Raw genomic sequence first — 27,878 nt, forward strand, 5'->3', positions numbered from 1 at the left:
ATGTGTGCCGAGGATTTTTCCCGTCGATGAAAAATGACAGAGATATTAATGATTTTACAAAATTCCCCATTCTCTCTGCTGCCCCTGCTGGCGGCAGGGGGGAGGGACTATAAAACCAGGAAGTGGTGTGCCTCAATCAGTGTCTGCAAGCTGGAGGAAGGCAGAGGGTCACGTTTCTCTGAGCTGTGAATAACACTGAACACATGTCTACTCAAATGTAAGTGTCCTTAGTGGTTCTAAAACACTTGAAGAATGTGTCTATTGGTTCTAAAATGTTTGCAAAAAAGTGTCTCTTTTGGTTCTACGATGCTTGCAGAATGTGTCTTTTTGGTTCTAAAATGTTTTTTGAGGTCCTCTCCCCCACCCCTTTCCTCTCCCCATTCCTATCCCCCCCCCCCCCTCCTCTCCCCCCCTCTCCTCTCCCCCCTCCTCCCTCCCTCCCCCCCCCCCTCCCTCTCCCCCCCCTCCTCTCCTCCCCCCCCTCCTCTCCCTCCCCCTCTCCCCTCCTCCCTCCATCCTCCCCCCCCCTCCCCTTCCCCCCCCCCCTCCCCTCCCCCCCTCTCCCCCCCCCCCCCCCACCCTCCCCCTCCCCCCCCCCTCCCCCCTCCCTCCCCTCTCCACCCCCTCCTCCTCTCCCCCTCTCCCCCCTTCCCTCCCTCCCCTCCCCCCTCCTCTCCCCCCCCTCCCCCCCCTATCAGCCCCCCTAGACCTCTCCCTTCTCCTCCCACCACCTTTCCCCCCACACCCACCCTCCCTCTTCCTCCTCTCCACCCCCCCTATCCCTCTTGCCCCTCTCTCTGTGTCTCTCTCTCTCTGCCTCTGCCCCTTCTCTCTCTGCCCTCACTCTCTACCCCCGCCCGATCCCCCCCCCCCCCCCCCCCCTAGATGTGACTGCAAGTTGGGGGCTATGCGTCAGTAGATAGGGTGGTTATGGGGTAAAAGGAGCAAATTAATAATATTAATATAATATCAAGGGGGTAATTAGCGTGAGTGCGGGGCGGGGGATAGTTAGTGTGTGTGACGCTGCGTGCCGCCCCCCCCCCCCCCCCCACAACCGCACATTGGGGGAACAGACCCAACGGGTCTGCACTTGGTCTAGTATATTATATATATTAAAAAACTGAAAATATTGGACAGACTTATGACAGAGCATTCAGAAAGTATTCAGACCCCTTCACCTTTTCCACATTTTGTGACGTTACAGCCTTATTTTAAAATGGATGAAACTCATTTTTTTTATCATCAATCTACACACAATACCCCAGAATGAAGAAGCGAAAACAGGTGTTTAGAAATTGTTGCAAAGTAATTACAAATAACTAAAATATCACATTTACATAAGTATTCAGACCCTTTGCTATGACACTCAAAATTGAGCAAAATTGACCGTAGACCCCCGAGACAGGATTGTGTCGAGACACAGATCTGGGGAAGGGTATAAAACAATTTCTGCAGCATTGCAGGTCCCGAAGAGCACAGTGGCCTCCGTCATTCTTAAATGGAAGAACTTTGGAACCACCGGGACTCTTCCTAGAGCTGGCCACCTGGCCAAACTGAGCAATCGGAGAAGGGCCTTGGTCAGGGAGGTGACCATGAACCCGATGGTCACTCTGACAGAGCTCCAGAGTTCCTCTGTGGAGATGAGAGAACCTTCCAAAAGGACAATGTGGACTCTCAGACCACGAGAAACAAGATTCAAGAAGACTTGAGGCTGCAAGCGTTGCCAAAGGTGCCTCAACAAAGTACTGAGTAAAGGGTCTGAATACTTATATAAATGTGATATTTCAGTTATTTCTTTTTAATTACTTTGCAAACATTTCTAAACGCCTGTTTTCGTTTTTTTATTAATGGGGTATTGTGTGTAGATTGATGATAAAAAAAATGAATTTAATCCATTTTAGAATAAGGCTGTAACGTAACAAAATGTGGAAAAGGTGAAGGGGTCTGAATACTTTCTGAATGCACCGTACGTTGACTCATAAGGTCACACTGCATTTGTGAATAGAGAGGCAGAGTTAGCAATTCAGATTGATGATCCTTCCCCAGTCTGTTGAAATGTTAACCTGAAACATTACCTCTTCTTTCCATGGAAACAAACTAATCTGCAGAGTTTCCCGTATTTCCTGTTTTCTCGTGAACTTTATTTCTCACTGGTCTCTACTGGACCATTGAATGGCCTCACAGCAAATTATGCTTGGGAGAGAATACTTATCTAAATTGCAATGATTCAATACCTCTTCAGTCTCAAGCCTTCAACCTTGATATGAAGCTAGCTATCATTTCTGATCAGTGTCAGAATAAAATGCAAAACATGGAAGAATATTTTTTTCCTTGATTTAATCCGAGAATGCTAGAAATTGTTAGGAAATCAGGCACCAGTTATGAAAAAATATTTGAGGATAGATCAATCAACATTTGTAGAGTCTTATAGAAACATATAAAATTATAAAAGGACTGGACAAGCTAGATGCAGGAAAAATGTTCCCAATGTTGGGCGAGTCCAGAGCCAGGGGCCACTGTCTTAGAATAAAGGGGAGGTCATTTAAGACTGAGGTGAGAAAAAACTTTTTCACCCAGAGAGTTGTGAATTTATGGAATTCCCTGCCACAGAGGGCAGTGGAGGCCAAATCACTGGATGGATTTAAGAGAGTTAAATAGAGCTCTAGGGGCTAGTGGAGTCAAGGGATATGGGGAGAAGGCAGGCACGCGTTATTTATACGGGACGATCAGCCATGATCACAATGAATGGCGGTGCTGGCTCGAAGGGCCGAATGACCTCCTCCTGCACCTATTTTCTATGTCTATGTTTGCAATTGCTGCATCTGCAATATATTGATTTCAGATTAATTTCCCTTGAAAATGCCCAACTCTCATCTACTTTGTACTGAAATTTACCTTCCGCACAAGTAGTCAGCCACCCATTTATCCTCTGTATAGAGTGATAGTTTCAGGATATCGCTAATGTCCTTGGCTGGCACCAAAACATTTGTACCAACTACCGTTACGTACCTTAAGAGCACATGCACTGTGCTGCAAGGATCGGATTTTTGTTCGAGAAAGGCCGAGGTGACGAACTAGACATTCTTCTAAAGTACTGACACAACTGGGAAGAAGGCCTCCTGTTTCTTTGTAGAACTGCATAACATCAGCAACCTGCACATTGTAGAAGAAGTCCAGTATGTTAAATGATGCTGCTGCAAGTTACAGAACCTGTACACAATCCTCAAGTTAATTTGGATGTGAGTTAGAGGGGAGAAGGTGACGGTTAGAAGATCTAATCTAAATGCAGCTACACCTACTCAATCCATATCAACCAAAGGTCAGGGATGGATAGAAAGGAAGAACTATTTACCACCCAGCTATTTTACTATTTAATTGCTGGAGTGGTGAGTCGTGACTGATCACCAAGGAGAGCAAGGTAAAAAAATATTTTAAATACTGTTATCACAAAAAAAAATCAGAAATATCCTTCTCTCAACAGGAGAGGTTTCATCTCCACGGTGGAGATGAAACTTTTGAACCAGAACGTTTGGGTTACCTACCCATTTCATAGGTTTTTTAAATCAGATCAATCACTGTTGTTGAGACGATAAGTGCAAGGAAACAAGTGTGAAGAATGGTTCCGACCCGAAACATCACCCATCCTTTTCCTCCAGAGATGCTGCCTGACCCGCTGAGTCTTCTTCTTGCGTATGGCGTGCACAGCCTAAAGTTGCAGGACAACTTGTTCTATTTGATCTTATTTGATTGTGCACGCCAGGTTGATTGCATTCGTCGAAACAGGGCGGACCACGTGAAGGTTGCAATCTCCCACCCCACCCGCTGAGTTATTCCAGCACTTTGTGTATATCTCCGAAACAACACAAGGCTTCACTGTGATGTTGCTCTTCTGAGCAAATGAGGCCGAGGGGTGATCATATCCGAGGGGAGTTCCTAGCGGGTGCTAGGAAGGCCTCGACCACGAGTGAACATCTGGGAAGAACGGAGTGGAGGCTGGCTGGACTATGGTGCCTTCCTCACCTTGGTGCCACTGTGTTATGTTGTGTCGTGGACTTTCAGTGTTTGTGCTTTTTTTTAATTCTATTTTATTTTTAATATGTTTTATTATTTATCATTATTTATTTATTTTTATTTTTATGATACTGCCTGTAAGGGAAATTCATTTCGTTGTCTCTAACTGAGACAATGACAATAAATTTGAATACAATACAATCATATCATGGTATATAAAATCATGAGGGAGTACAATAGGGTGAATACTGTCTCCTCCCCCCCAGGGTAGGGGAATCAAGAATGAGTGCATAGCTTTAAAGTGAGAGTGGACAGATTTATTAGGAACCTGATGGGCAACTTGTTTTTCACAACAAGAGGGCTGTTGGGTGCGTGGAACAAGCTGTCATGTAGCCTTACCGTAATATAATATGAGGCCTGCCGTGTAGCCTGACCTTAATATGCTGAGATTCCAGCGCTTCATGTCTTTTTTTGGCCAGAGGAAGTAGTTGAGGCTGGTAAAAGTACCATTTAAATGCTATTTGGACATGCACATGAATAGGAACGTTTTACAGGGATATGGACAAAATGCAGGCTAGCTTAGATGGGGCACCTTAGTTAGCATGGACTTGTGGCAAGGGGTCTGTTTCTGTGCTGTATGATTTCAAATCTAAATTAGCATGCTGTCTTCCCAGTCCCATTTTCCTTACTTTTCACATTTATATGTGGATGGACCTCTCGTACCGTTTATGATCTTTTATGACCTTTTTATTCTCTTCAATGAGCTTGTTCTTATCATCCTAGATATTATTATTCAGCTTTCAGGAAGGCAATGAGCCCGTTCTTCTGTTTCCACTCACACCCCTGGATTTTCCCCCCGTATGTTAGAATTATTTACTTCCTTCTCCGTTCCTTCCCTGAAATATCACTACGTCTTTGTTGTGGTACAGACTAACCCACATTTCATTTCAGTGACGTTTGTGCATTGGTCAATGTAACACACTAACATTTATGTTGAAATGAGTGGGTCACAAGTCGTAAGAAACTGGATTGGCGAGACTGAGTCTTGGTTAAATAGTTTTTTGTGTAATCTTTTTGCTTTGCAAATACTTAAGAGACTGCAATTGAAAACTGATTCATGGCTGAATTCCCACAATGAAACAGCAAGAACATGGACATTAGCCAATAATTGCTTCACAATATTAAATGGCAGAGGTCAAAAGAAAACAAAACAAAGCCATTAATCAGATGAATAATCTGGTGCTTATATTAAAGTCAAGATATTTCTATTGACTCGTTTTTTTCCGGATCTTGGTGTTGTTGGTGTGTAAAACATTTATTCCCCTTTCCTAATTGCCCTTGATAAACTGGAGATAAGCCACCTTCTTTTGAACTGCTGCATTCCTTCAGGTGGAATTCTTCCCAGAGCACTGTCGTATCGGCTTTCTGGAATTATGACCCAGCGATGATGAAGGGTTATTCAAACAATACACGATGGTGTGCAATGTGAAGGTGAACCTGCAAGTCCTGTTTTCATGTAAACACAGCCCTTGTAATTCCAGGTCTGGTTTAATTTAGAGATACTGTGCCGGAAACAGGCCCTTCGGCCAACACAGCGATCCCCGCTCACCAACACTATCCTACACACACCAAGGACCATTTTACATTTATATCAAGCCAATTAACCTACAAACCTGTACATCTTTGAAGTGTGGGATGAACCAGAGCTTCAGAGAAATCCTATGCAGGTCACAGGGAGAATGTACAAACTCCGTAGTCGGGATCGAACCCGGGTCTCTGGCACAGTAAGGCTACAACTTACTGTGCTTATAAGGCTGCAACTAAACTTGAACCATTCAGTTCCAAGGATGGAAAAATGAAATAGTATCAGAGGGCACAGCTTTAGGGTGAGTGGGACAAAGATTAGACTTTTGAGGGGCAAATTTTAAAGTGAGGCAGGTTTTTTTTACACAGAGGGTGGTGAGTGCCTATCATGCGCTGCTGGGGGTGGTGGTTGAAAAAGGTACGTTAGTGGCATTTAAAATACTTCTGGATGGACATATGGATATGCAGGGAATGGAAGGATTTGGGTTATGTACAGGTAGATCAGTGATGGTCTTGGCATCATGTTTGGCTGAAGGGCCTCTTCTTGTACTTTACTGTTCTATTCTGGGCAGGAAGTTTAGAAGGGGAAACAAATCACTTTCTCCAGGAGACAGTCTAATTTAGCAGTTGCTCTGAAGCCATTTTGATGAATAAAGTTGTCATATTCAGTTGCCATTTCAAATATATGAAATCTAAGGTTATGACGAAAAGTCACTGAAGTACTAATCTAAAAGTCGTTAGCATTATAGTATGTCAAACTGAATAGCAATCACCAAATTATTACATCACTTATGATTTTAAAGATACCAGTAGTGAGGCATTAGGGAAATAAAGGGAAATGAAATAAATTATGTTGTACAGTTACATTTCACTGTATGCCTGACAAATTCAGTTGGTACTTCAGTGCAGAGGGATTAGAAAGATTGTAGAAGGTTCACCGGATGAAAGATAATGTTGCTTTTAATGATCCTGAATCACGCATAGAGCTAAATGTATACAATGAAAATAGGCCACATGGTGTTAAGTTTGGAGAAGTATTGCATTAGTGTTTAAAAAATATATCCCCTATGAAATAAGTCAAGTCTGTTGTCGACTGAAGCAAACAGTGTGTGGCCCTTACACTTTGATGTACTATCATCAGCTAAATTACTTTGTATCCTGCAGATTATTTAAACACACTTCTTTACTGATGTATCACAGAACAGACTCAGCTTGCTGGAGTATCTAGTGTGTCGACATCAGTAGAAACAAAGAACTGCAGATGTAGACAGAAAAGGACAGTGCTGGAGTAACTCAGCTGGTCAGGCAGCATCTCTGGAGAACATGAATAGGTTGTGTTTTGGGTTGAGATCTTTCTTCAGATTGATTGTGGGGGGGGGGGGTAGAAAGCTGAAAGAGGAGCGGCAGAACAAAAAGCGGCAGGTAATAGGTCGACACTGACATAGGGGGTTTTCTTGACAGGGAGATGGTTGAAACAAAGGCCAGAGGCAGAACTGAGAATGTGAGACAGGTTTGACTGGTTGCCGAGTGTGAATCCAGGGGGAGGGGAGATGGCGGGAAGGTGCGAAGGGGAAAAAATAGGTTGGAGTCCAAATGGGGCATAGGATTAGCTGGAGCTCACCTAAAATTGGAGAATTAGATGTTCATACCATTCAGTTTGTAAAGGGCCTGTCCCACTAAAGCGATTTTTTAGGCAACTACAGGCGACTAGGCTGTCGCCACATGGTCGCCGGGGTGTCGCCTGTATGGTCGTGAGTAGTCTCCCAAAGCGTTGTAGCGTCTTTCTGGTCGCCGCTGGATTTGCAACATGTTGAAAATGTTCGGCAACTGTGGGATTGACACCAATGAGCGTAGCTTGACGTAGGTGCTGTCGTAGGTTGTCGCCAGGTTAACGTAGGTTGTCGCCGGTGCTGACTCTGGTGAATTCCATTGTCGTATTCGCTGGCAGTCATCTAAAAAAATCGCCTAACGTTGCCGGTTCGGCGACCTGCTACGACTATGACAGTCACCGACAGTTGCCTAAAAATCGCCAAGTGGGACAGGCCCATAAGCTACCCAAGCTGAAGATGAGGTGGGGCTCTTCCTCCAGTTTGCGTGTGGCCTCACACTGGCAATGGAGGACAGGAAAATCAGTGTGGGAATGGGAATGGGAAGGGAAGTGGGAATGGTTAGCAACCGAGAGATCCGGCAGGTCTTGGCGGACTGAGCGTTCACCGAAATGATTGCCGAGTCAATGCTCGGTCTGACTAATGTACAGTAGGCCATCTTGGGAACACCAGATGCTGTAGTTGAGGTTAGAGGAGATACACATGAACCTCTGTCTCAACTGGAAGGACTGCTGTGGTCCCTGGATGTAGGCGGTATAGAGATAGTTATAACATCTCCTGCTCTTGCAGGGGAAAGTAGCTGGGGAGGCAGTGGTTTGGGTGGGAATGGATGTGAACCACGGAGTTGCTGAGGGAAGGGTGAAACTGGGATCATGTTGGAGGGGGAGGAAATATCAGAGTGTGATGCGGTGGTTGGTGGGGTGAAAGGCGAGGACCAGGGGAACTCTTGATCTGACTGGGGGAGGGGGAACAAGAGCAGAACTACGGGACAGAGGAAATGCAGGGTGATCTGGACCTTCCTGGTGGGGGAATGGAGGTGTACAGAGACTGGACACCCATGGTGAAGATGAGGCAATGGAAGCCTAGAAACTGAAAGTTATTAACGAGAAGAAGAGCGTGTGAGGTGGCTTGGACGTCGGTGGGAAGGGACTGGACGGGGGGGGGGGGGGGAGAAACAGGATGGAATTGAGGCATGTGGAGATGAATTCAGTGGGGCAGGAGAAGGCAGAGATGATGGGTTTGCTGGAGCAGTTCTGTTTGTGGAGGAGATAGAGGTAGGCAGTGTGGAGCTGGGGAACGATAACATTGGAGGCTGTGGAGGGAGCATCTCCAGAGGCGATGAGATCAGAAGCAGGTGGGAAATGATGGCCCGGTGTTTGTTTGTGGGCTTATCGTCAAGGAAGGGGTAGTTATGAGGAGGGGTCCAAGAGCTGGCGTCTCAGCCTCAGCACTGTCCAGGTCAGCCTGCCAGACTACAACAGAACCTCCCTTGTTGGTAGGTTTCACTGAGCTGTGTGTTCAGAGAGGGGGAGATTGGATTGTCTGAGGGCAGTAGAGAAGTTAAGAAGGTTGATGTTACGCCGGCAGTTGGAAAAGGTCTAGAGAGGTTAGAAGGCCTGGCTCCTCGCAAGAGGAGGGAGAATCCTATAGATGGAAGAAAGGTCATCACTCTGAGATGAGGACTTCTTCCCTTAGAAAAATAACCGAAGGCAGAATCGACAGTAGAAGAGCTCTACATTATGGCGTCCCGTCATTCATTGAGGGGTACAAGGGTAAGGCCTCTCTTGTGGTCAGACCATTCTGTATTGAAAGGAGGGAGGTCAGGGAGGGATGATAAAATCATGATGGGGGGGGGGGGGGTACTGGAGTCAGAAAGGTGGAAGGAGGCTCAGGGGAGGTACTGTGGGGGAGGGGGGGTCGTGGGTGAGAAGGTTGTGGGCTGAGTGGGGAGGGTTAATGCAAGGGTAGGAATAAGGAGAAGTAGTGCGGTTTGATGATGGGGAAGGGCAGCAGGGCCCAGCGGTACCGTTACTGAGATTCCGCGCGCGCCCGTGGGACCCAGGAGAGCCAGACCACGTGGTGATGGGGTCATCAGCGTGGAGGATCCTCGGCTTGGAACTGAGCCTGGAATCCTGGTGAGTTGACAGCCCCGGCCTGCTGGTGGCAGGGAAGATGTGAGGATCGGCGGGCGGAGTCAATGGTTGCGGCCGGCAGGTAAGGGTGGGTGGTGGTGGTGGTGGTAGCAGGTGTGGCCTGGAAATGGACGGGGAAGCTGTGTGGGTCTGTGGTGGTCTCAGCGTTAGTGGGTCCAGTGTGGAATCGGCAGCAGCTGCTACTTCAATGGTCGGAGAGACTGGAAAGGCCATATTAAATTCTCCTAGGCCTGAACCTCCTGTACTCCAATTCCAAAAGCTTCATGAACGACAGAGATAAATACAGAATCTCTTTCCGTCATTTAATTATTGGTCTTCAGCACATAAATTGTTGTTTGAAAGGTCTGTTCCTACGTTGTGCTGATCTATGCTCCGATTGAGTCTTTAGATCCTCTACATTCTTCTCCATCCTCCAACACAAGACAAGCAGCTCGGGCTTTAAGCTTTGAGTTGGGGTTCAGTTGCTTACCTCCTACTGCTCACAGTTCCCACCTTATGCTCACCAGTGCTCTGAATTCAGATTAATCCATGACTCCCAGTATGTCTTTTCGCAACAGGAGGATCTATACAGCATGGAAACAAGCTCTTTGGCCGAGCTCGTTCAATCCTATTCTTGAGATATTTCCACAATTCAACCCCATTCTCTGCCCATAAGTTTAACTGATGCACTTCTTCCTCACTTTTTGTTTTAAAAACTGTTAGTCTGCTGGTTGCTGATGCTCAGGAGGCAAGCGATTATTCCCCGACTTCACCATGGAGAAAGTGAGCTGCCCTTTTGAATTGCTGCAGACTTTCTGTGGAGTTGCTTCCATAAAAACAGAAACTGTTGGAAATGTTCAATTGGTCCATATATCACAGAGTTCACAGAAGATTCATATTTTATCTTTCCTTTTGTTCCATCTATGCTGCCTGTTGATGGTATTCTCCACAGAGTGCTAGCTTTCAGGGACATATTGACGTCAAATAATATGTCCCCTGACCATTTCCTCTACCCACCATATCCATTCTGTTAAATCCACAATCCATGGCATTGCCCCAATTACATCTCCTGGAATTCCTTTCATTAGCTGAATATTCTACTCTTTTCTTCCACACCAACCTGAACTTCACTAAGATCCCTTCATACTAAATAAAAAAGTTGAACAAAATACTGACTCACTGTAACAGAGGGCAGCTGTAAGTTGAGAGAATAATGTGCATCAATAATTAAACTCTGGGTGTTTGTTATGTTCATCTCACCTGAGTATCAAAGACATTGGTGAGGTCCACCTGATATTGGTGGTACAGGCAGTCGGAGACCAAGCGACAATTGTGTATCACCTGAATCAAAGAAAGGTTACATTTTATCCTAATTACTTTGAAATACACAATGCAAACTACCTACTGATATTAGTACATAGAGTCTTAACAGCACTTCAAGGCACGATTTATATTTGGTGGTTCTCGCAGATAGAGTTCACTGCAATCCTTTTAATAAAAAGCCAAAATAAAAAAACCTAACAGCGGTTATTACTAAATGAAATAATTTGACTTCCATCGGTTTAATTGGTTGACGTATTGTTTATCAATTGATATTTACAAAGCATCTTTAATCTAGAAAAATAATCCAATATGATTCACAAATGAACAGTTGGTTAAAGTTGGAGTTTGGTAGAGTTGAACATAAGTGGGTAAAAAGGGCTGTAAGAAAGGGTTTGCAGATGTAACATGAAATTTAGACAACTGGAAAATGACAGGCAAGGTGGGTGAAGTGATGCCTGAGTAAAAGGGCCAGAGGAGAAGCAAGATCAAGTATGATGGCGGACAAACAGAAGGTTGAACGACAAAGACATTTGAACACAAAGATCAAAATTTTACACTGAAGGTACAGAGGGATTGGAAGCAAAGAAAACACAGGAGGAGTGTGGTTAAGGCAGCCTTTGGCACACTTGCCTTCTTGGGAAGAAGTGTTGAGTACGTGATTTAGCTATACAAATGGTTAGTGAGACTACACCTGGAGTACTGTGTGGAACACTAGCCGCCCTGATATAGAAACAATGTTATTAAGTCAAAACTGTGCAGAAGCAATAAGCGAGTTCGATATTCCGAAAAACGCAAGGAATTGTTAAAGGTCATTCACCATAAAGGAAAAGCTGGCTGAAGAAACTCTGTATAGATTCTTATCTTTATTCATAATTTATGTGTAAAAATATATTTAATCTGAGGAACGAGGGTGCCGAGTGGTCACATTATAGGAAAATCAATGTATTCCAGACTGGAACACAACGACTTCGTTTGAGTCGAATTTGAGTCGAATTTCACTATTCTGCTCATTTCAAGGCAATGGAATTCTTCAGCCTCATCTATGAATACGAATGAGCAATGAAATTCTCAATTCCAGAGAGACTCCCATAAATGATCAACTCCTCATGCCCCCAAAGGAACAGGTAGCAGGAGAGCGGGGTGTAACAGCGAGAGAGAGGGGCAGATGCGAGAAGGGGACGCGGAGAGTGCGCACACAAATCCGTGCCTCATCCGCAGCCAGGATCGAACCCGGGTCCCCAGGCGCCGCAAGTACTGCCGAACTGCCACTGGACCGCCCCGTTCCTCCACCCCCCCCCCCCCCGAGTGTCCCATCCCCGCCCGTGGGGCAGCCGGAGACGTCCGGGGCGCTGCCAGACCGATGACACCAGCGGCCCCAGGCCCACAGCCAGTGCGGAAAGAAGCGCCAACCCCAGCTCAACTCCGCCTGTCCCACCGGGCCAACCGACAGCCCCGGACCGACGACACCAGCGGCCCCAGGCCCACAGCCAGCGCGGAGAAGAAGTGGCAACTCCAGCCCAACCCCGCTCCAACTCCCGAGGAACCTGCTCCAACGGGGCGGGGACCGCCAGCAGCCGCCGGCAACCCCCCCCCCCCCCCCCGAGCAAGCCGAGCACCAGCCATCAACGGGGATACACACAAAGCGCTGCAGCAACTCAGCTGCCTCCTCCCTGTGCCGGCTGCAAGCCCGGCCCAACACCTCCGGCCGCCCCCGGACAGGGACGGGATACCGGGAGGGGATGGCCCAGCACAACTCAGCAGCGCCGGAGACCTGGGCCTGACCACGGACGAGCATGATCTCGCTCACTCATCAAAGCATAAAGCAATAAAAACGAGAAAATAATCTTTTAACAAAGGAACAATAAATACAATTAATTCATAGTTTGAAAGCATTATTTTCTTACCGAGAAGATTCAAACCTGGAAAAAATGGAAGAAATGAAGGTGTATATGTACACAGCTCCACTGCTTTCCAGCAATGTTTATGCAGTGATCTTTGACCTGGGCATGCGCAGTCAGAATACCGGGAATGTCACCGGGGCTTGAAGGATAGACTGGAACTCTTTCTTTGGAACATCGGTGTCTGAGGGGAGACCTTACTGAGGTTTACCAGATCATGAGGGGCATGCATTGTAAACACTGGAGTAAGTGGGTCTACCAGCTGCACCACTGTGCCACCTTCATTTGGAAGGATATCCTAGAGGAAGCCATAGAGGCTGACACAATGACTATTTTTAGAGTCAGATGGCATGGAAACAAGTCCTTCAGTCCATCTCGTCCACGCCAATGAAGATGCCTCATCTAAGCTTGTCCTACTTGCTCGCATTTGGCCTATATCTCTCAAACATTTCCTATCCATGTACCTATGTAAAGATCTTTAAAATGTTGTTATTGTACCTGCCTCAATGACTTCCTCTGGCAGCTCGTTTCATTTACCCACTGCCCTCTGTGGGCAAAAGGTTGACAAAGAGATAGCATCCTTACAGGAGGCAGAATGGGAGAAGGTATTGTCAAGGTAGCAATGAGAGTCTGCAGGTTGATAGGTGTCAGTGGCATGTCTGTCTCCTGCGAGGGGGACAGAGAAATTAGCAAGGAGGATGAATTCCAGGAGACTGTGAGGGCAGGATGGAAGCTAGTGGCAAAGGTAATAAAATTGACGTGTTCTGCACAAATGCAGAAAGCAGCACCAATGCAGTCGCAATGCTCTATGCAGGTGGGTATGTCTCCGACAGCGGGTGAGGCAGTATGTCTCCGACTCTGCCACACCTATTATCAAGATTAGTTTAGTTTTGCGATAAAGACCTTTGGCTCACTGTCTACACCGACCATCGATCACTGGTACACTAGTTCTATCCTACACACCAAGGACAATTTAGTAATGCCAATTTAACCTCTAGACCTGCACACCTTTAGGATTTGGGAGTAAACCGGAGCAACTGGGAAAATCCACGCAGTCACGGGGAAAACGTACAAACGCCATACAATCATCACCCAGTCAACCTGGGTCTCTGGCGCTGTAAGGCAGCAACTCTACCACTGCGCCAGCTGTTTGCATTGCCCTTATGCCCTTGCAATGCATGTTCAAAAATATGAATCATAAATTACTCTTTGTTACGAACGAGCTCAACTAATGATGTTTCCTCTTACTAGGTAGACAAAAATGCTGGAGCAACTCAGCGGGTGAGGCAGCATCTATGGAGAAGGAATAGGCGACATTTCGAGTCGAGACCCTTCTTCAGATTGATGTCGGAGAGGGGGGGGGGAAAGAAAGGAAGAGGCGTAGACAGTAGGCTTGTGGGAGAGCTGGGAAGGGGAGGGGAAGGATGGAGAAAGCAGGGACTAACTGAAGTTGGAGAGGTCAATGTTCATACCGCTGGGGTGTAAACTACCCAAGCGAAATATGAGGTGCTGTTCCTCCAATTTGCGCTGGCCCTCACTCTGGCAATGGAGGAGGCCCAGGACAGAAAGGTCGGATTCGGAATGGGAGGGGGAGTTGAAGTGCTGAGTCACCAGGAGATCAGGTTGGTTATTGCGAACTGAGCCGAGGTTCAGGTTGGTTATTGCGAACTGAATTTCCTCTTATTAAGAGTGTCTTTAACCAGGGCTCAAGATCTCATAATGAGGTCTCAGCAATTTAGGTCAAAGGAGAAATCTGTTCATCCAGTGTAGTGAACCTTTGGATTTCTCTACTAAAGGGCTCAGTGAAGTCAAGAAAAAAATTTGATTGATTTTTAGATATCAAGATAATCAAGAGATAAGAATTCAGGATAGTGGTGTAGAGATAAAAGATCAACCACGATCTTTGTGAACAGGCTCCTCCTGTTTCTGTAATGCTATTGCTGGTTGCTAAACGGGAGTTCATTCACCCTAGTGTGTAATAAACCTTTCCTGAGCGATCATTATCTGAAGAATTTACTCTTCACTCAGTACCACGCTGTCTAATCCTACAGCTTTCAGTCATTTCCGTTTTCTTTTCATTTTGGATTTCCACAATCTGTGGTGTTTTGCTGCAGCTTTATTTCATTCTCAGAGAGATGAACGATTAATTCATTCAATTTTGGATTCCATGAACCAAATTTTGTTCATGCATAAAAAACTGTTACCTCGTCTGTTCTTGTAACAAAAGATATGGCTCGACGAAAAATTAGACTTGCATCTAGGGAGAAGTGTGATTGACTCAAGTTACCCAATCCCTGAATACTAACTCCAGGCACACAGGATCCTCACAGACCAATTCATGGACAGATAATTAGGCCTTTAAATCCCTCTTTCATTGGATGCTCTAACAGCCCATAATGCAGATAAATGGCATGTCTGAAGTAATGTTCCAAGACATAGAAAAAGCTCAGAGAAGATTGAGAACTACAAATGCTGGGTCAGTAAAATGAATCAACGTGTCAACAAAGTTGAATACGAGGAACTGCAGGTGCTGGTTTACAAAAAAAAGAAACAAAGTGCGGGAGTCAGGCAGCATCTCTGGAGGTCATGAATTAAAGTAGGATTCCAACTCAAAACGTCATCTATCCATGGTCTCCAGAGATACTGCCTGACCCACTGAGTTACTCCAGCAGTTTGCGTCTTTTTATGTCAACAAGGCTAATTTAAAACTAAATTCTAACAATATCCACCCCACATTTGTGTAGGAGGAAATATTTGACTTTGTCCCAGTAATAGGAACCTACAGTGCCCTCCATAATGTTTGGGACAAAGACCCATCATTTATATATTTGCCTCTGTACTCCACAATTGGAGATTTGTAATAGAAAAATATCACACGTAGTTAAAGTGCACATTGTCAGATTTTGATGACAGAATTCTCTCTATAATAAAGAAAAATCCCCAAACACCAGTCCAACAGATCAGAAACACTCTTCAGGAGTCAGGTGTGGATTTGTCAATGACCACTGTCCGCAGAAGACTTCATGAACAGAAATACAGAGGCTGCACTGCAAGATGCAAACCACTGGTTAGCTGCAAACATAGGATGGCCAGGTTACAGTTTGCCAAGAAGTACTTAAAAGAGCAACCACAGTTCTGGAAAAAAGGTATTGTGGACAGATGAGACGAAGATTAACTTATATCAGAGTGATGGCAAGAACAAAGTATGGAGGAGAGAAGGAACTGCCCGAGATCCAAAGCATACCTCCTCATCTGTGAAACACGGTGGTGGGGGTGTTATGGGCCTGGGCATGTATGGCTGCTGAAGGTACTGGCTCACTTATCTTCATTGATGATACAACTGCTGATGGTAGTAGCATAATGAATTCTGAAGTGTATAGACACATCCTATCTGCTCAAGTTCAAACAAATGCCTCAAAATTCATTAGCCGGCGGTTCATTCTACAGCAAGACAATGATCCCAAACATACCGCTAAAACACCAAAGGAGTTTTTCAAAGCTAAAAATTGGTCAATTCTTGAGTGGCCAAGTCAATCACCGGATCTGAGCCCAATTGAGAATGACTTTTATATGCTGAAGAGAAAACTGAAGGGGACTAGCCCCCAAAACAAGCAAAAGCTAAAGATGGTTGCAATACAGGCCTGGCAGAGCATCACCAGAGTAGACACCCAGCAACTGGTGATGTCCATGAATCGCAGACTTCAAGCAGTCATTGCATGCAAAGGATATGCAACAAAATACTAAACATGACTACTTTCATTCACATGACATTGCTGTGTCCCAAACATTATGGTGCCTGAAATGGGGGGGGGGGGGGGGACACTATATGTAAACACTGCTGTAATTTCTACATGGTGAAACCAAAATGTATAAAAATGGCCTTTATTAAAATCTGACAATGTGCACTTTAAGCACATGTGATATTTTTTCTATTACAAATCTCAAATTGTGGAGTACAGAGACAAATAAATAAACGATGGGTCTTTGTCCCAAACATTATGGATGGCACTGTAGATCAAAATGCAGGGATCAAGCGCATACTTTCTGACCAATGAAAGTGTGGATCCCAAGGCATCAGATGAAGCTGGATACATAGGGTGTTTTGAAAAGAAGCCTTCTGGCCTAGGGTTTCTAAAATATCGTCCTCCTTCCAGCAACAATTCTTTCCCTTTCCATTGCTGATGGGGCCCTTGCACGCATTCTCTTCATTTCCGGCATGTCTGCTCTCATCGACCCACTTCCCAGACAGAACAGCAATAGAATTCCGTTGGTCCTCACCTTTCAATTGAATAGCCTCCAGTTCCAACACACCATCCTCTGTCATCACCATACTCTATTCTCTACCAATTTCAAAGTGCACCCAGCACCAGGCACATCTTCCCTTCTTGTCCTCTTTCTGCAGAGACTACTCTCTTCCTGACTTCCCGGTCTGCTCATTCCCTCCACATCCACACCACCCTTTCTGTGGAAATTTCCCCAGCAATTGTAACAGATGTAACACCAGTCCCTATTCCTCCGTCCTTGCCACCATCCAGGGACCAAAAATTACTTCCAAGTGAGCCAACGGTTCACCTGCATTGCATTTGGTGCTCATGTTGTGGTCTCCTCGACGTTGGTGAAATCAAATCGTGAGTAAACATCAGTTTTGCAGAGGCCCTGTATCTGCAACAGCCGTTCCACACTCTGGTTGCACATCATTTTAACTCTCCTTCTCACTCCCACACCGACCTGTATGTCCTTGCCGACTGCATTGCTATAGAGGGGCCAAATGCAAAGTGGAAGAACATCTCATTTTCTGCTTAGGTGCCTTGCAATCCAATGGGCTGGGCATTGAATGTTCTTATTTGAGGTAATCCACACCAACAGTGTTCTCCTCCCATGTACACTCATCTGTCTTCCTATTTTCTTATCTCCCTTTGTTCACATATCTCATGCCCTTTCCCCATCTAGTTCCATCTGCCCATCACTCTCCCCATCTGCTTCCACCTATCAGCTACCCATCCCTCTCTCCCTCGTACAGCTGTACAATACCAACCTTTCCTCATCCCTCTCAGTCCTGATGTTGGGTCTCCATCTGAAACATCTACTCGTATGTCTTTTGCCTCCACGGATGCTGATTGAATTTCTGAGTTCTTTGCACATTTTTTTTGTTCCACATTCCAGCATTTTGTCTCCTTTTGTTGTGCTTGTTCAAACTGATTTCTGCACCAGGAACCGGAGATCCCTCTGAATACCAGTATCTCTTGGTATATTACCACTTATAAATTAATCTGCATTTCTATGCTTCCATCAACCATACCTTTGTCAGTTCAGTTAACCTTCCCGGTTCTTTTGCCGATTCTTTGCATGCTAGTTTTTCACCTAGCTTTGTATTTTCAGCAACCTCCGATATCTTACTCAGACTCTTCATCGAAGTCAATGATGTGTAAATAGCTGAGATACCCTTAAAATACACTGACCCTTACAATTCCTCAATAGTTACACAATGACAGTCCAAAATGATTTACCATCACCCGGTGGGGTCACAACATCTGGAGCCTGGATCGCCTCGGCGCAGAGGGAGAACAAAGAGGGAAGAGACAGAGACTTTAAGATTTTGCCTTCCACCACAGTGAGGAGGTGTTTGGTGAACTCATTGTGGTGGATGTTAAATTTGTGTTGATTGTGTGTTTTTGTCATTTTTTATTATATGTATGACTGCAGGGAAACAAAATTTCGTTCAGACCGAAAGGTCTGAATGACAATAAAGGAATCTAATCTAATCTAATCTAAAAATGACTGTTTATTTTCTCTGTCAGTTAACCAGTCATAGAGCCATACAGCATGGAAACAGGCCCTTCGACCCAACTTGCCCACACCAGCCAACATGTCCTAGCTACGATAGTCCCACCTGCCTGCATTTGGCCCATATCCCTCCAAACCTGTCCTATCTATGCACCTATCTAATTGTTTCTTAAATGTTGCAATAGTACCTGCCTCTACTACTTGCTCTAGCAGCTTGTTCCATACAGCTACCACTCTTTTCCCCTTCACCTTAAACCCGTGTCCTCTGGTCCTCGATTCCTCCTACTCTGGTCCCTCTACTACTTGCTCTAGCAGCTTGTTCCATACAGCTACCACTCTTTTCCCCTTCACCTTAAACCCGTGTCCTCTGGTTCTCGATTCCTCCTACTCTGGTCAAGAGACTCTGTGCAACTACCTGATCAATTCCTCTCATGATTTTATACACCTCTATATGATAACCCCTCATCCTCCTGCGCTCCAAGTGCCTATTCAACCTCTCCCTATAGCTCAGACCCTCGAGTCCTCGCAACATCCTCGTAAATCTTCTCGGTACCCTTTCCAGCTTGACAACATATTTCCTATAACATGGTGCCAAGAACTGAACACAATACTCTAAATGCGGCCTCGCCAACGTCTTATATAACTGCAACATGACTTCCCAACTTCCATACTCAATACAGATGAAGACCAATGTGCCAAAAGCCCTTTTGAATACCTCATCTACCTGTGACTCCACCTTCAAGGACCTATGTACCTCCCATCTAAGGAACTCCTAGATCCCCTGCTCTAAATACTCCCCAGAGCCCTACAATCCACAGTAGGTCCTGCCCATGTTAGATTTCCCTGTATTAAATTCCATCAACCATTCCTCAACCCACCTCGCCCACCGATCAAGATCCTGCTGCAGTTTTTCACAACCATATTCACTATGTGCAATACCACCCACTTTTGTATAATATGCAAACTTGCTAATCTAGCCACCTACTCAATCAACAAGCTACAATTTTGTAACAACTTATAGTGGCACCTGACTGAAATTAATATTCAATTATAGACAATAGACAATAGGTGTAGGAGTAGGCCATTCGGCCCTTCGAGCCAGCACCGCCATTCAATGTGATCATGGCTGATCACCAGTACCCCGTTTCTGCCTTCTCCCCATATCCCCTGACTCCGCTATTTTTAAGAGCCCTATCTAGCTCTCTCTTGAAAGCATCCAGAGAACCCGCCTCCACCGCCCTGAGGCAGAGAATTCCACAGACTCACCACTCTCTGTGAGAAAAAGTGTTTCCTCGTCTCCGTTCTAAATGGCTTACTCCTTATTCTTAAACTGTGGCCCCTGGTTCTGGACTCCCCCAACAACGGGAACATGTTTCCTGCCTCTAGCGTGTCCAAGCCCTTAACAATCTTATATCTTTCAATGAGATTCCCTCTCATCCTTCTAAACTCGAGTGTACAAGCCCAGCTGCTCCATTCTCTCAGCATATGACTGCATTAAACGACAATTAAACTGCATTCACCGACTTATTATTCGTTACATTCTACAAAAACAATTACAGGTACACCACAAATTTCCCTGCAGCTGGTGTTCCAGCCTCCCTGTAATCTGGACAAACCCCCCCCCCCCCGAAAATGTGCCCAGGCCAGGTGAAGCGGACAATCACAACCTCAGAAATTCCACGCCAATCTGCAGGTCGAATTTGCCATGTGAGGCTGGGGGTGTGGAACTCTTGCACGGCCGGAGCCAGCAGATTAGTTCCTATAGCCAACTTCTGCAGCCGACTTCACGGGTGTTATCTTGGCCCCGCAAGGTGGTGACCTCTGTTGGTCCGGCAAAACGGATAATTCAGAAAGGCTCTGGACCAAGGGTGCCGGAAAACATGTACAAGAATTCCCTTTTGTAAATGCACATCAACTTACCAGAAACATACTCTGATTATCTAAGTTTCTTTTTACAATGGCTTTTACAATAGATTCTAGCATTTCCCTGGTGCTGATGCCAATATATTTGACCCAGATGCCTGATAATTAATTATATATGCAAAACATGGTACAGGTGCACAACCTTTTATCCGAAGATCCAAATAACGAAAACCTCCGAATAGCGGCCATTTTTTCGGTCCTTGAAGAAAGGTCCTTGAAAACGTTCACCGAGGGCGGCCCGCAGAGGTGACAGCGGAACCTCCGGTCGGTCCTCGAAGAAAGGGGAACTAAATCCCCATTCATAAAAGAGAAGGTGAGGGTATATTGCACGGGAGGGTTAATAATTGACAATATGCTGCTGCCTGCCCGCTGAGTTAAAAAGTTCCCACGGTAGACTCACGATACACAGTGCAGATTGTCGCTCCCTTCAGTTTCACCCCACCTACGCCCCTCTGCTTCCCGGCCATGTGTGTGACCCCTTCCCTCCCCTCTCCAGCTCCCCGCCCAATGCACCGGCGCGGGGGCTTTGCACTGTCTTCACGTCGGCCGTGCCAGTCACCGGAGACGTCAGGACCAATTGGACACCGACCACCAGGCCCACCGCAAGCACGGAGAACCCAGAGACCCACAGCCAACAGCAACTCCAGCCCAGCCCCACTCCAACTACAGAGGAACCTGGGTTGCGGATGACGGGGCGCAGCTCGGGGCGTCGTAGGGGCCCATCGGGGAGCGGGTTCCTGTTGGTCCTGACGTCTCCGGCCACCTGCCATCCTCCGGGAACTGTACCGCCCTTGCAGGAGAGAGGGGTTGTTTGCATTTGCAGAGGGAGAGGGCAATTCACATAAACATCCATCACAGTGAGTCTCCTCCTCACTATGATGGAAGGCAAAGACTTGTCTCTCCCCTGCTCTCCATTCCTCTCCCGAAGTCGAGGTCAAAGCCCCCGGCGGGCGCTAGCAAGTCCGCGGCCACTCAGCCACGCCGGACGTTGTAAGGCCCCCCTCCAGGTCATTCTCAACCCCGTAATTCGGGCGGGAGAAGTCGCCGCTGCCGGTGCCCCGCAAAACGGTCTCCCATCGGGGACCCGCGGGCTCCCGGTGTCACCATCCACCGGAGTCGGGTCGCAGCAGCTCGCCCCCGCAGCTCTCCACGCTCCGAAGCTGGCTAGCTCCACGGAGGTAGGTCCGTAGGTCCACAGCTCCCACCGCCGCCCACCGACCCCCAGGCCCACTGCAAGCACGGAGATCCCAGAGACCCACAGCCAGCAGCAACTCCAGCCCAGCCCCGCTCCAACTCCAGAGGAACACGTAGGGGCAGAAGCTGATGGTGTGCAATGTACGTCTTGTTCTTGGGGTGGCGGATGAGGGGGCGCAGCTCGGGCTGTGGGCAAACTGCCACTTGTCGCCGTAGCGGCCCATCGGGGAGCGGATTCCTCTGGAGTTGGAGGGGGAGGGGGGTATTGTGCTATTTGATCGCCCCCTGCTATCCCAGGGACAGGGAGACACAGCGGCTTTTTAGACTGGTGGGCAATCACTTCCAAAGTTCTGCCCACACAGTCAGTACACCTCTACTACACTGCATTTCATATAAACATTTATTCTGCAAGAAAAAACGACATTGAAGACTCAAACTCGCGATCGAGTAACTGCCAGGATCAAGGCGCAAACTCGCGAACTAGCGGATATGAGCCGAGCACTCTACCACTGAGCCAGCCATTAAAATCTACGCAAAAATATTTCCATTCCGAAGACCGACAAATTCTGAATTACGAAAAGTGTCTGGTCCCAAGGCTTTCGGATAAAAGGTTGTGCACCTGTACATAGCAGCAACAATACATTGCACTCTGTTTCTGAAATTTATCCCATTGACATTATCATTCGTATTACCGTTCGAGAAGCAAAATCAAATCCTTTGCAGTATTTCTCCATGGAACATCAGATTTAGGTTTGCGATGGTCCAGTCCGAAGGGCTCAATTTAAAATCTACAGGATTTGCATATTTTCCTAGAATGTACAGGCTTGTCCATATCAAAGCAAATTTGGACCAGCAGAGAGCTGCAGATCATAGATTCAAAAATGTAACATGGCAGAGTATGGAAAGTTTATCTCACAGCAACGGGCAAATCAATTAAATTCATGTATGTGGGCAGCTATAATTACCTTCAGTATATTAGAGTCCTCCAGAATCATTTTTAGTCCATTTCTAAATGTTGCTGCTCCCAGCAGAAAAATATCAAAGCAGTAAATCCGATATTTTGTTGAAATCTAGAGAAAGGATAACAAGAATTAAATAATTCAAAATGGTGGGAAAGTGCTATCAAAGCTCTGATGCAGTTAGGGTCTGGATTGGGACCCAACACCAGATACTTCATGGATAAGAATATCAGTTCAGTTAAGTAGTAAGTAAGTTTTATTTATATAGCACGTTTTAAGTCAACTCGCATTGACACCAAAGTGCTTTACATAAAATAGCTAATTAGTTTCCATACCATAGAAAAAGGTTAACAAAAAAATTAAGAAAATGGACACAACACATTATAGAGTTCAACACAAACATCCCCCCACAGCAGAATCAAAAATTTCCACTGTGGGGAAAGGCACCAGAAAGTTAAGTCCTCTTCCTCGGAAACACCCGAGGTCGGGGCCCATTTGTGGCCTTGCAGCCAGTCCGATGATTTTCAGGGCCCTCTTGCCATGAAAGATGGAACAATTCGGGTGAAACAATTCCTCAAGCGGCTTGGAAAGTCTGGAGCGGCTGCCTCCTCCCCGGAGACCGGGGCACTCGTAGCCCTTAAGTTAACAAAGTACTTAAATTAATCTGCCAGAGCTTCCGAGTGCATTCGGCCAAATATAGTTATTTCCACTCAGCCTTGGCTGCATCAACAGAATGGCAAGCAAACAGTATGGGGCAGAGATAGACACAAAATGCTGGAGTAACTCAGCGGGACTGGTAGGATCTCTGGAGAGAAGGAATGGGTGACGTTTCGGATCGAGACCCTTCTTCAGACTGAGAGTCAGGGGAAACGGAAACAACATATATAGACGGTGAAGTACAGAGATATGGAACAAATGAATGAAAGATATGCAGAAAAGTAACGACGATAAAGGAAACGGGCCATTGTTAGCTACTTGCTAGGTGAAAACCAGAAGCTGGTGCAAATTGAGAGATAGAGAGATCTCTCTCTCTCTCTCTCTCAAATTGGGTAGAGGTTTCCCCGACCTTGGCATTCCAGTTGAACCCTCATGAATAGAACATTTTAAAAACGTGAATTGATAGCACAGTTCTGCATGCGGGAGAAACCGCTGCCAGCAATGAAATCAATCTGATTTCTTTTGATTCAGGAATGGAGGGTGTGGTCTGGAATTAGAAGATGCAAACCAAGTATTTAAATCAAAGCCTTTAAAATGTAATAAATATGGTGCTCTAAATGAACAGCACTATAATGGGTCACAAGGGGGGAAGATGGTTATTACAGATTGGCAAACTATAACTGAATAAGGGGGTTAATACAGTATGTGGAGTACTATTACTCAAACTCTCATTGTAACCACTTCCGGTTTGCCTCTTTTTTTTTAATTTGCGCAGAAACGGTACCCTTTATCGCTAGGATTTTTTCGCCACCTTACTCACCGTTCTCCTCTCCTCCAAGCGCACCAAGCTTTGTTCCGAATGGTGGAAGATTACAAAAGTTACGAAGGTTTAAAAAATTGTGAGATCATCAGATTGGTCTTCTCGCCCGTCAGTCACCATGAAGGTAACTTGTGCCCCTTCCGGTGTGTGGTCGGGAGGCGCTGTCTGGTGTCGGGTAAGCTGCTGTGTGGAGTCAGGAAAGTCACTGTGTGGAGTCGGGAAAATCGCTGTGTGGTGCCACGGCCGGTGGCCCGAGTGGTCCCTCTCCTGCCACATCACCCCATCCCCCCAACACCACCTCACTCCCTCTCCCCCACACCACCCTTTCCCCTCCCCCACACCACCCCTTCCCCTCCCCCACACCACCCCTTCCCCTCCCCCACACCATGGTGGAATATTGCACTGGGGAATGGGTTGCATTGGGGGACCAGGCCTCCTGTGTGACTGGGATCCAACGGGTCCCACTTAAGTCTAGTAAACACAAAAGGACACAAAATACACAATACCTTGGGACGTCACAGTGGCGCCATGGTAGAGTTGCTACCTTACAGCGTCAGAGACCAGAGTTCGATGCTGACCACGGGTGGTTCCTTTGGCAGCATCGGTTTCATAGAAACATAGAAAATGTGTGCAGGCTTAGGTCGTTCGGCCCTTGGAGCTAGCACCGCCATTCAATATGATCATGGCTGATCATCCAAAATCAGTACCCCGCTCTGACATTTCCCCGCCATATCCCTCGATTCCCTTCGCCCCAAGAGCTAAATCTAACTAGTTTCCTCAGGTGTTGCAGAGATGTGCAGGTTTGTGGTTTGGCTGGCTTCTGTGGGTTGTATGGATCACTGCTGGCAGTAGCGGCCTCGCCGCACCGGGTTTGATCCTGGCCTCGGGTGCTCCCTGTGGCCGCATGGGTTTTCTCCGGACACTCCGGTTCACCGATTCTATCCAACACTGTAGTGTGTGGGGCGGAGCTGGTGTGCCCAGAGGCAGGGGCGTGTGGCTGCAGGGAGGCGCCTTGGGCCTCTGGCACTGTGGGGCGGAGGCTCTGCTGGCGGTTCTCAGAATTTGCGGAGGCAAGTTGGGCAGCAGGCCAGCACGTCATGGCGGTGGGGCGGTGGGGATGTCGGGGAGGTCGTCGTTATCACAATGTCTTAGTCTTTGCAATGTGTGTGTGTGTGTGTGTGTGTGTGTGTGTGTGGGGAAGATAGAACCACTACAGTAGTTATGTGCAAGGAAAGGCAAAATCACTGCCATAGTTCTATCCTACATACGGTGAATTGTGTATTAGTGTGCGGGATAGAACTAGTGTGTGGGTGATCGCTGGTCAGCACAGTCTCAGTGTTTCCATGCTGTATCTCTAAACTAAACTAAGCTAAAATGGTTCAAAAGCACGATTTGATCCATCCAGCTTGTGGTCATTCCGCAAAACCGCAAACTCTGGCTACAACTAATTTGGTCCGTCAAAACCGAATTCTGTTATAAAGAGCTCCATTAAAAAAAGGGTTTGCTGTAAAGTTTCCTTTATTGTCATTCAGACTTTTCAGTCTGAACGAAATTTCATGCCTTGAAGTCATAACATAGAATAAAATAACAAAACACACACATAACACAGATTTAACATCCACCACAGTGAGTCTACCAGGCACCTCCTCACTGTGATGGAAGGCAAAAGTCTTAAAGTCCTTGTCTCTTCCCTCCTTCTTCTCCCTCTGTGTTGAGACAATCCAGGCTTCCGATGTTTGGCCCCCCGCCGGGTGATGGTAAGTCCCGCGGCTGAATCCGAGCTCCGCGAACGGGCCGGTTCAAACTCAGCGGCCCGGGGCGGTCGAAGCTGCCGCCCTCCAGTCCAGCGGACGAAGCTGGTGCCGCGGGAGCTCCGGAAAACAGGTCACCAACCTGGGACCTGCGAGCTCCCGCCGTTGTCGTCCACTGGGCCCGCGGCCGTATCTCCGAGGCTCTGAAGTCGGGTCGGAAGTCGGGCCGCCGCCGCAACGCCACCACAGCATCGAAGTCGGCCAGCCTCGCGTTGGAAAGTCCTGGCTCTGCCTCCGGAGCCTCGAGGTCGGTCCCAGTTGGGGGCCGCCAGCTCCGCCATTAGGCCTCAGCGCAGACGGAGACGGGGGATACGACACGAAGACGTTTCCGACCAGAGACAGACCCGACCAGAGACGGACCCGAGAGCTCTAGTACAGGGCCCGACTTGCTCGTTTTTCACTCGCAGCGCGTGGAACACAGGCCGCCGCAGTCTTCAGCTATGATCTTTGGTCTTCAGACTTTTGAATAACGGGGGGGGGGGAGGGAGGGGTGACATCACTCGCGGCGCGAGCAAGAACGGCAGGCAAGCAGATCCATTGTGACGTCATCAGCCAAAGCCAGCTGGGTTTTTTTTCAAAGTTTCTTTGGATTTGTGAACATTTTGATTAATGTCGAGAAATAATACATGAATTTTTCAGATAAGACGATTTTGGTGTTCACGGGATAAATCTCTACCGGAATATGTAACATTTTTACCGTTAGCGTGTTGTTTTTTCGAGAAGATGTGATTATATATACACACACACACATCCAAGATCAGAGTTTTATAATTATAGAGATAGTTGGACAATGGCCAGAGATGAAAAGACAAAAAGTAAGAGATAAATGATAGGCATGAGGCAAAGCCAGAGGAAGGTAGATGGAAAGGAATGGAGGGAGGAGAGAAGGGGAATGGAAGAAATAGGTGCACATCCAGGTGGGGCAATGGGTTGAAACATTACCTGTATCCAGCACAGTTTCCCAAAGCGGCAGATGTTAATACCTTTCAGTGCAACTCCAATCACATTCTGTTGTTTAATGTGAAAGATCTGTAGATATTCAGACAAAAGATAACTTTTACACTAATGACCAATTTCTCCTTTGTATTCTCAGCTATAATTACACTTTATGGCAGTTCGAGTAATTGAAATTCACGCTTATGAAATTCATAAATCACCACCAAAAATTTTGAGATATAGAATAAAACATGCTCATTAAGCCAGAACAGACTCGGGAAACAGAAGCAGTAGCACCATAATGTATTTTAAATCACCATGTGGCATTCAACAGAAGGATATTTCTGGATGTGCATTTACCACCAGGTTAATAATGGCACATCAGCTCCAGACCCAAAACCCTGTTTGACTTACTGAGTGTATTTAATTCAGATTTCCATCATCTGCAGTAGTTTGATTTGCGCCTTTAATTGCAAGTTTTTCACAGGCACGAGTTTCAGAGTCAAATATCAGCATTTTTAAAGAAAATTAATGTGATCATAATGAATGTTTGAGTAAAATATTTATCCAGACCAGAGTTATTGATCCATAACGCATTTCTCACATGTGGGTGACTGGGCGATCGTCTGTATTAGACGTTAGAGAAACAACATTTAAACAGACCCTTCGGCCCACTGGGACCATGCCGACCAGCGATAACACTAGGGACAATTTACAGGCCAATTAACCTACAAACCTGTACATCTTTGGAGTGTGGGAGGAAACCGGAGCACCCGGATAAAACCCAACAGAGAGTACATATAAACTCCGTACATTCAGCACCTGTAGTCAGGATTGCACCCTGGTCTGGCATTTTGAGGCAGCAACTCCACTGCTGTGCCATCCCTATTCTTGTCAATAATTCTGACCATGCTAATGAAGTCACATTTCTGGTATCTATTTGCCCATTCATCAGCGAGTTAATGTGCATAAAGACCCTTCAGAAATTTGGGTCTCAATGTTGATCTCAAGTTTGCAGCTCCACAGGTGACTCGCTGGTTATATGCCTGAATTGAAAGTGTAAAGGGCCTGTCCCACTTGGCGATTTTGTCAGCGACTGCCTGCATCATTGATTGACGTATCAGGTCACTGAAAAAGTTCTGGCGTGATGACGTATTGACGTCTCCTCAAGTGTCGCAACATCTTTTTTGTCGCCTCTGGATTTTGAAATGTTCAAAAATGTTTCGGCGACCCTGATAC

At 46.5% G+C, this 27,878-nt stretch overlaps 1 protein-coding gene across 3 annotated transcripts in view; it reads right to left on the reverse strand.

Annotated features, from left to right (window-relative positions):
* The window catches only part of exd1 (exonuclease 3'-5' domain containing 1), a 71,234-nt gene that overhangs the window by 10,579 nt on the left and 32,777 nt on the right, over positions 1 to 27,878 (reverse strand). For all 3 annotated transcript variants that reach the window (XM_033026589.1, XM_033026587.1, XM_033026588.1), the window contains exons 6-9: positions 26,646 to 26,732; positions 22,422 to 22,526; positions 10,595 to 10,675; positions 3,010 to 3,153 (exon numbers count right to left, since the gene is read on the reverse strand). In XM_033026589.1, the coding sequence (XP_032882480.1) occupies positions 3,010 to 3,153; positions 10,595 to 10,675; positions 22,422 to 22,526; positions 26,646 to 26,732 (417 nt within the window). The remainder of the gene's footprint in view (positions 1 to 3,009; positions 3,154 to 10,594; positions 10,676 to 22,421; positions 22,527 to 26,645; positions 26,733 to 27,878) is intronic.

Source organism: Amblyraja radiata, chromosome 9 (genome assembly GCF_010909765.2).
Source record: "Amblyraja radiata isolate CabotCenter1 chromosome 9, sAmbRad1.1.pri, whole genome shotgun sequence".
Classification (NCBI taxonomy): Eukaryota; Metazoa; Chordata; class Chondrichthyes; order Rajiformes; family Rajidae; genus Amblyraja; species Amblyraja radiata.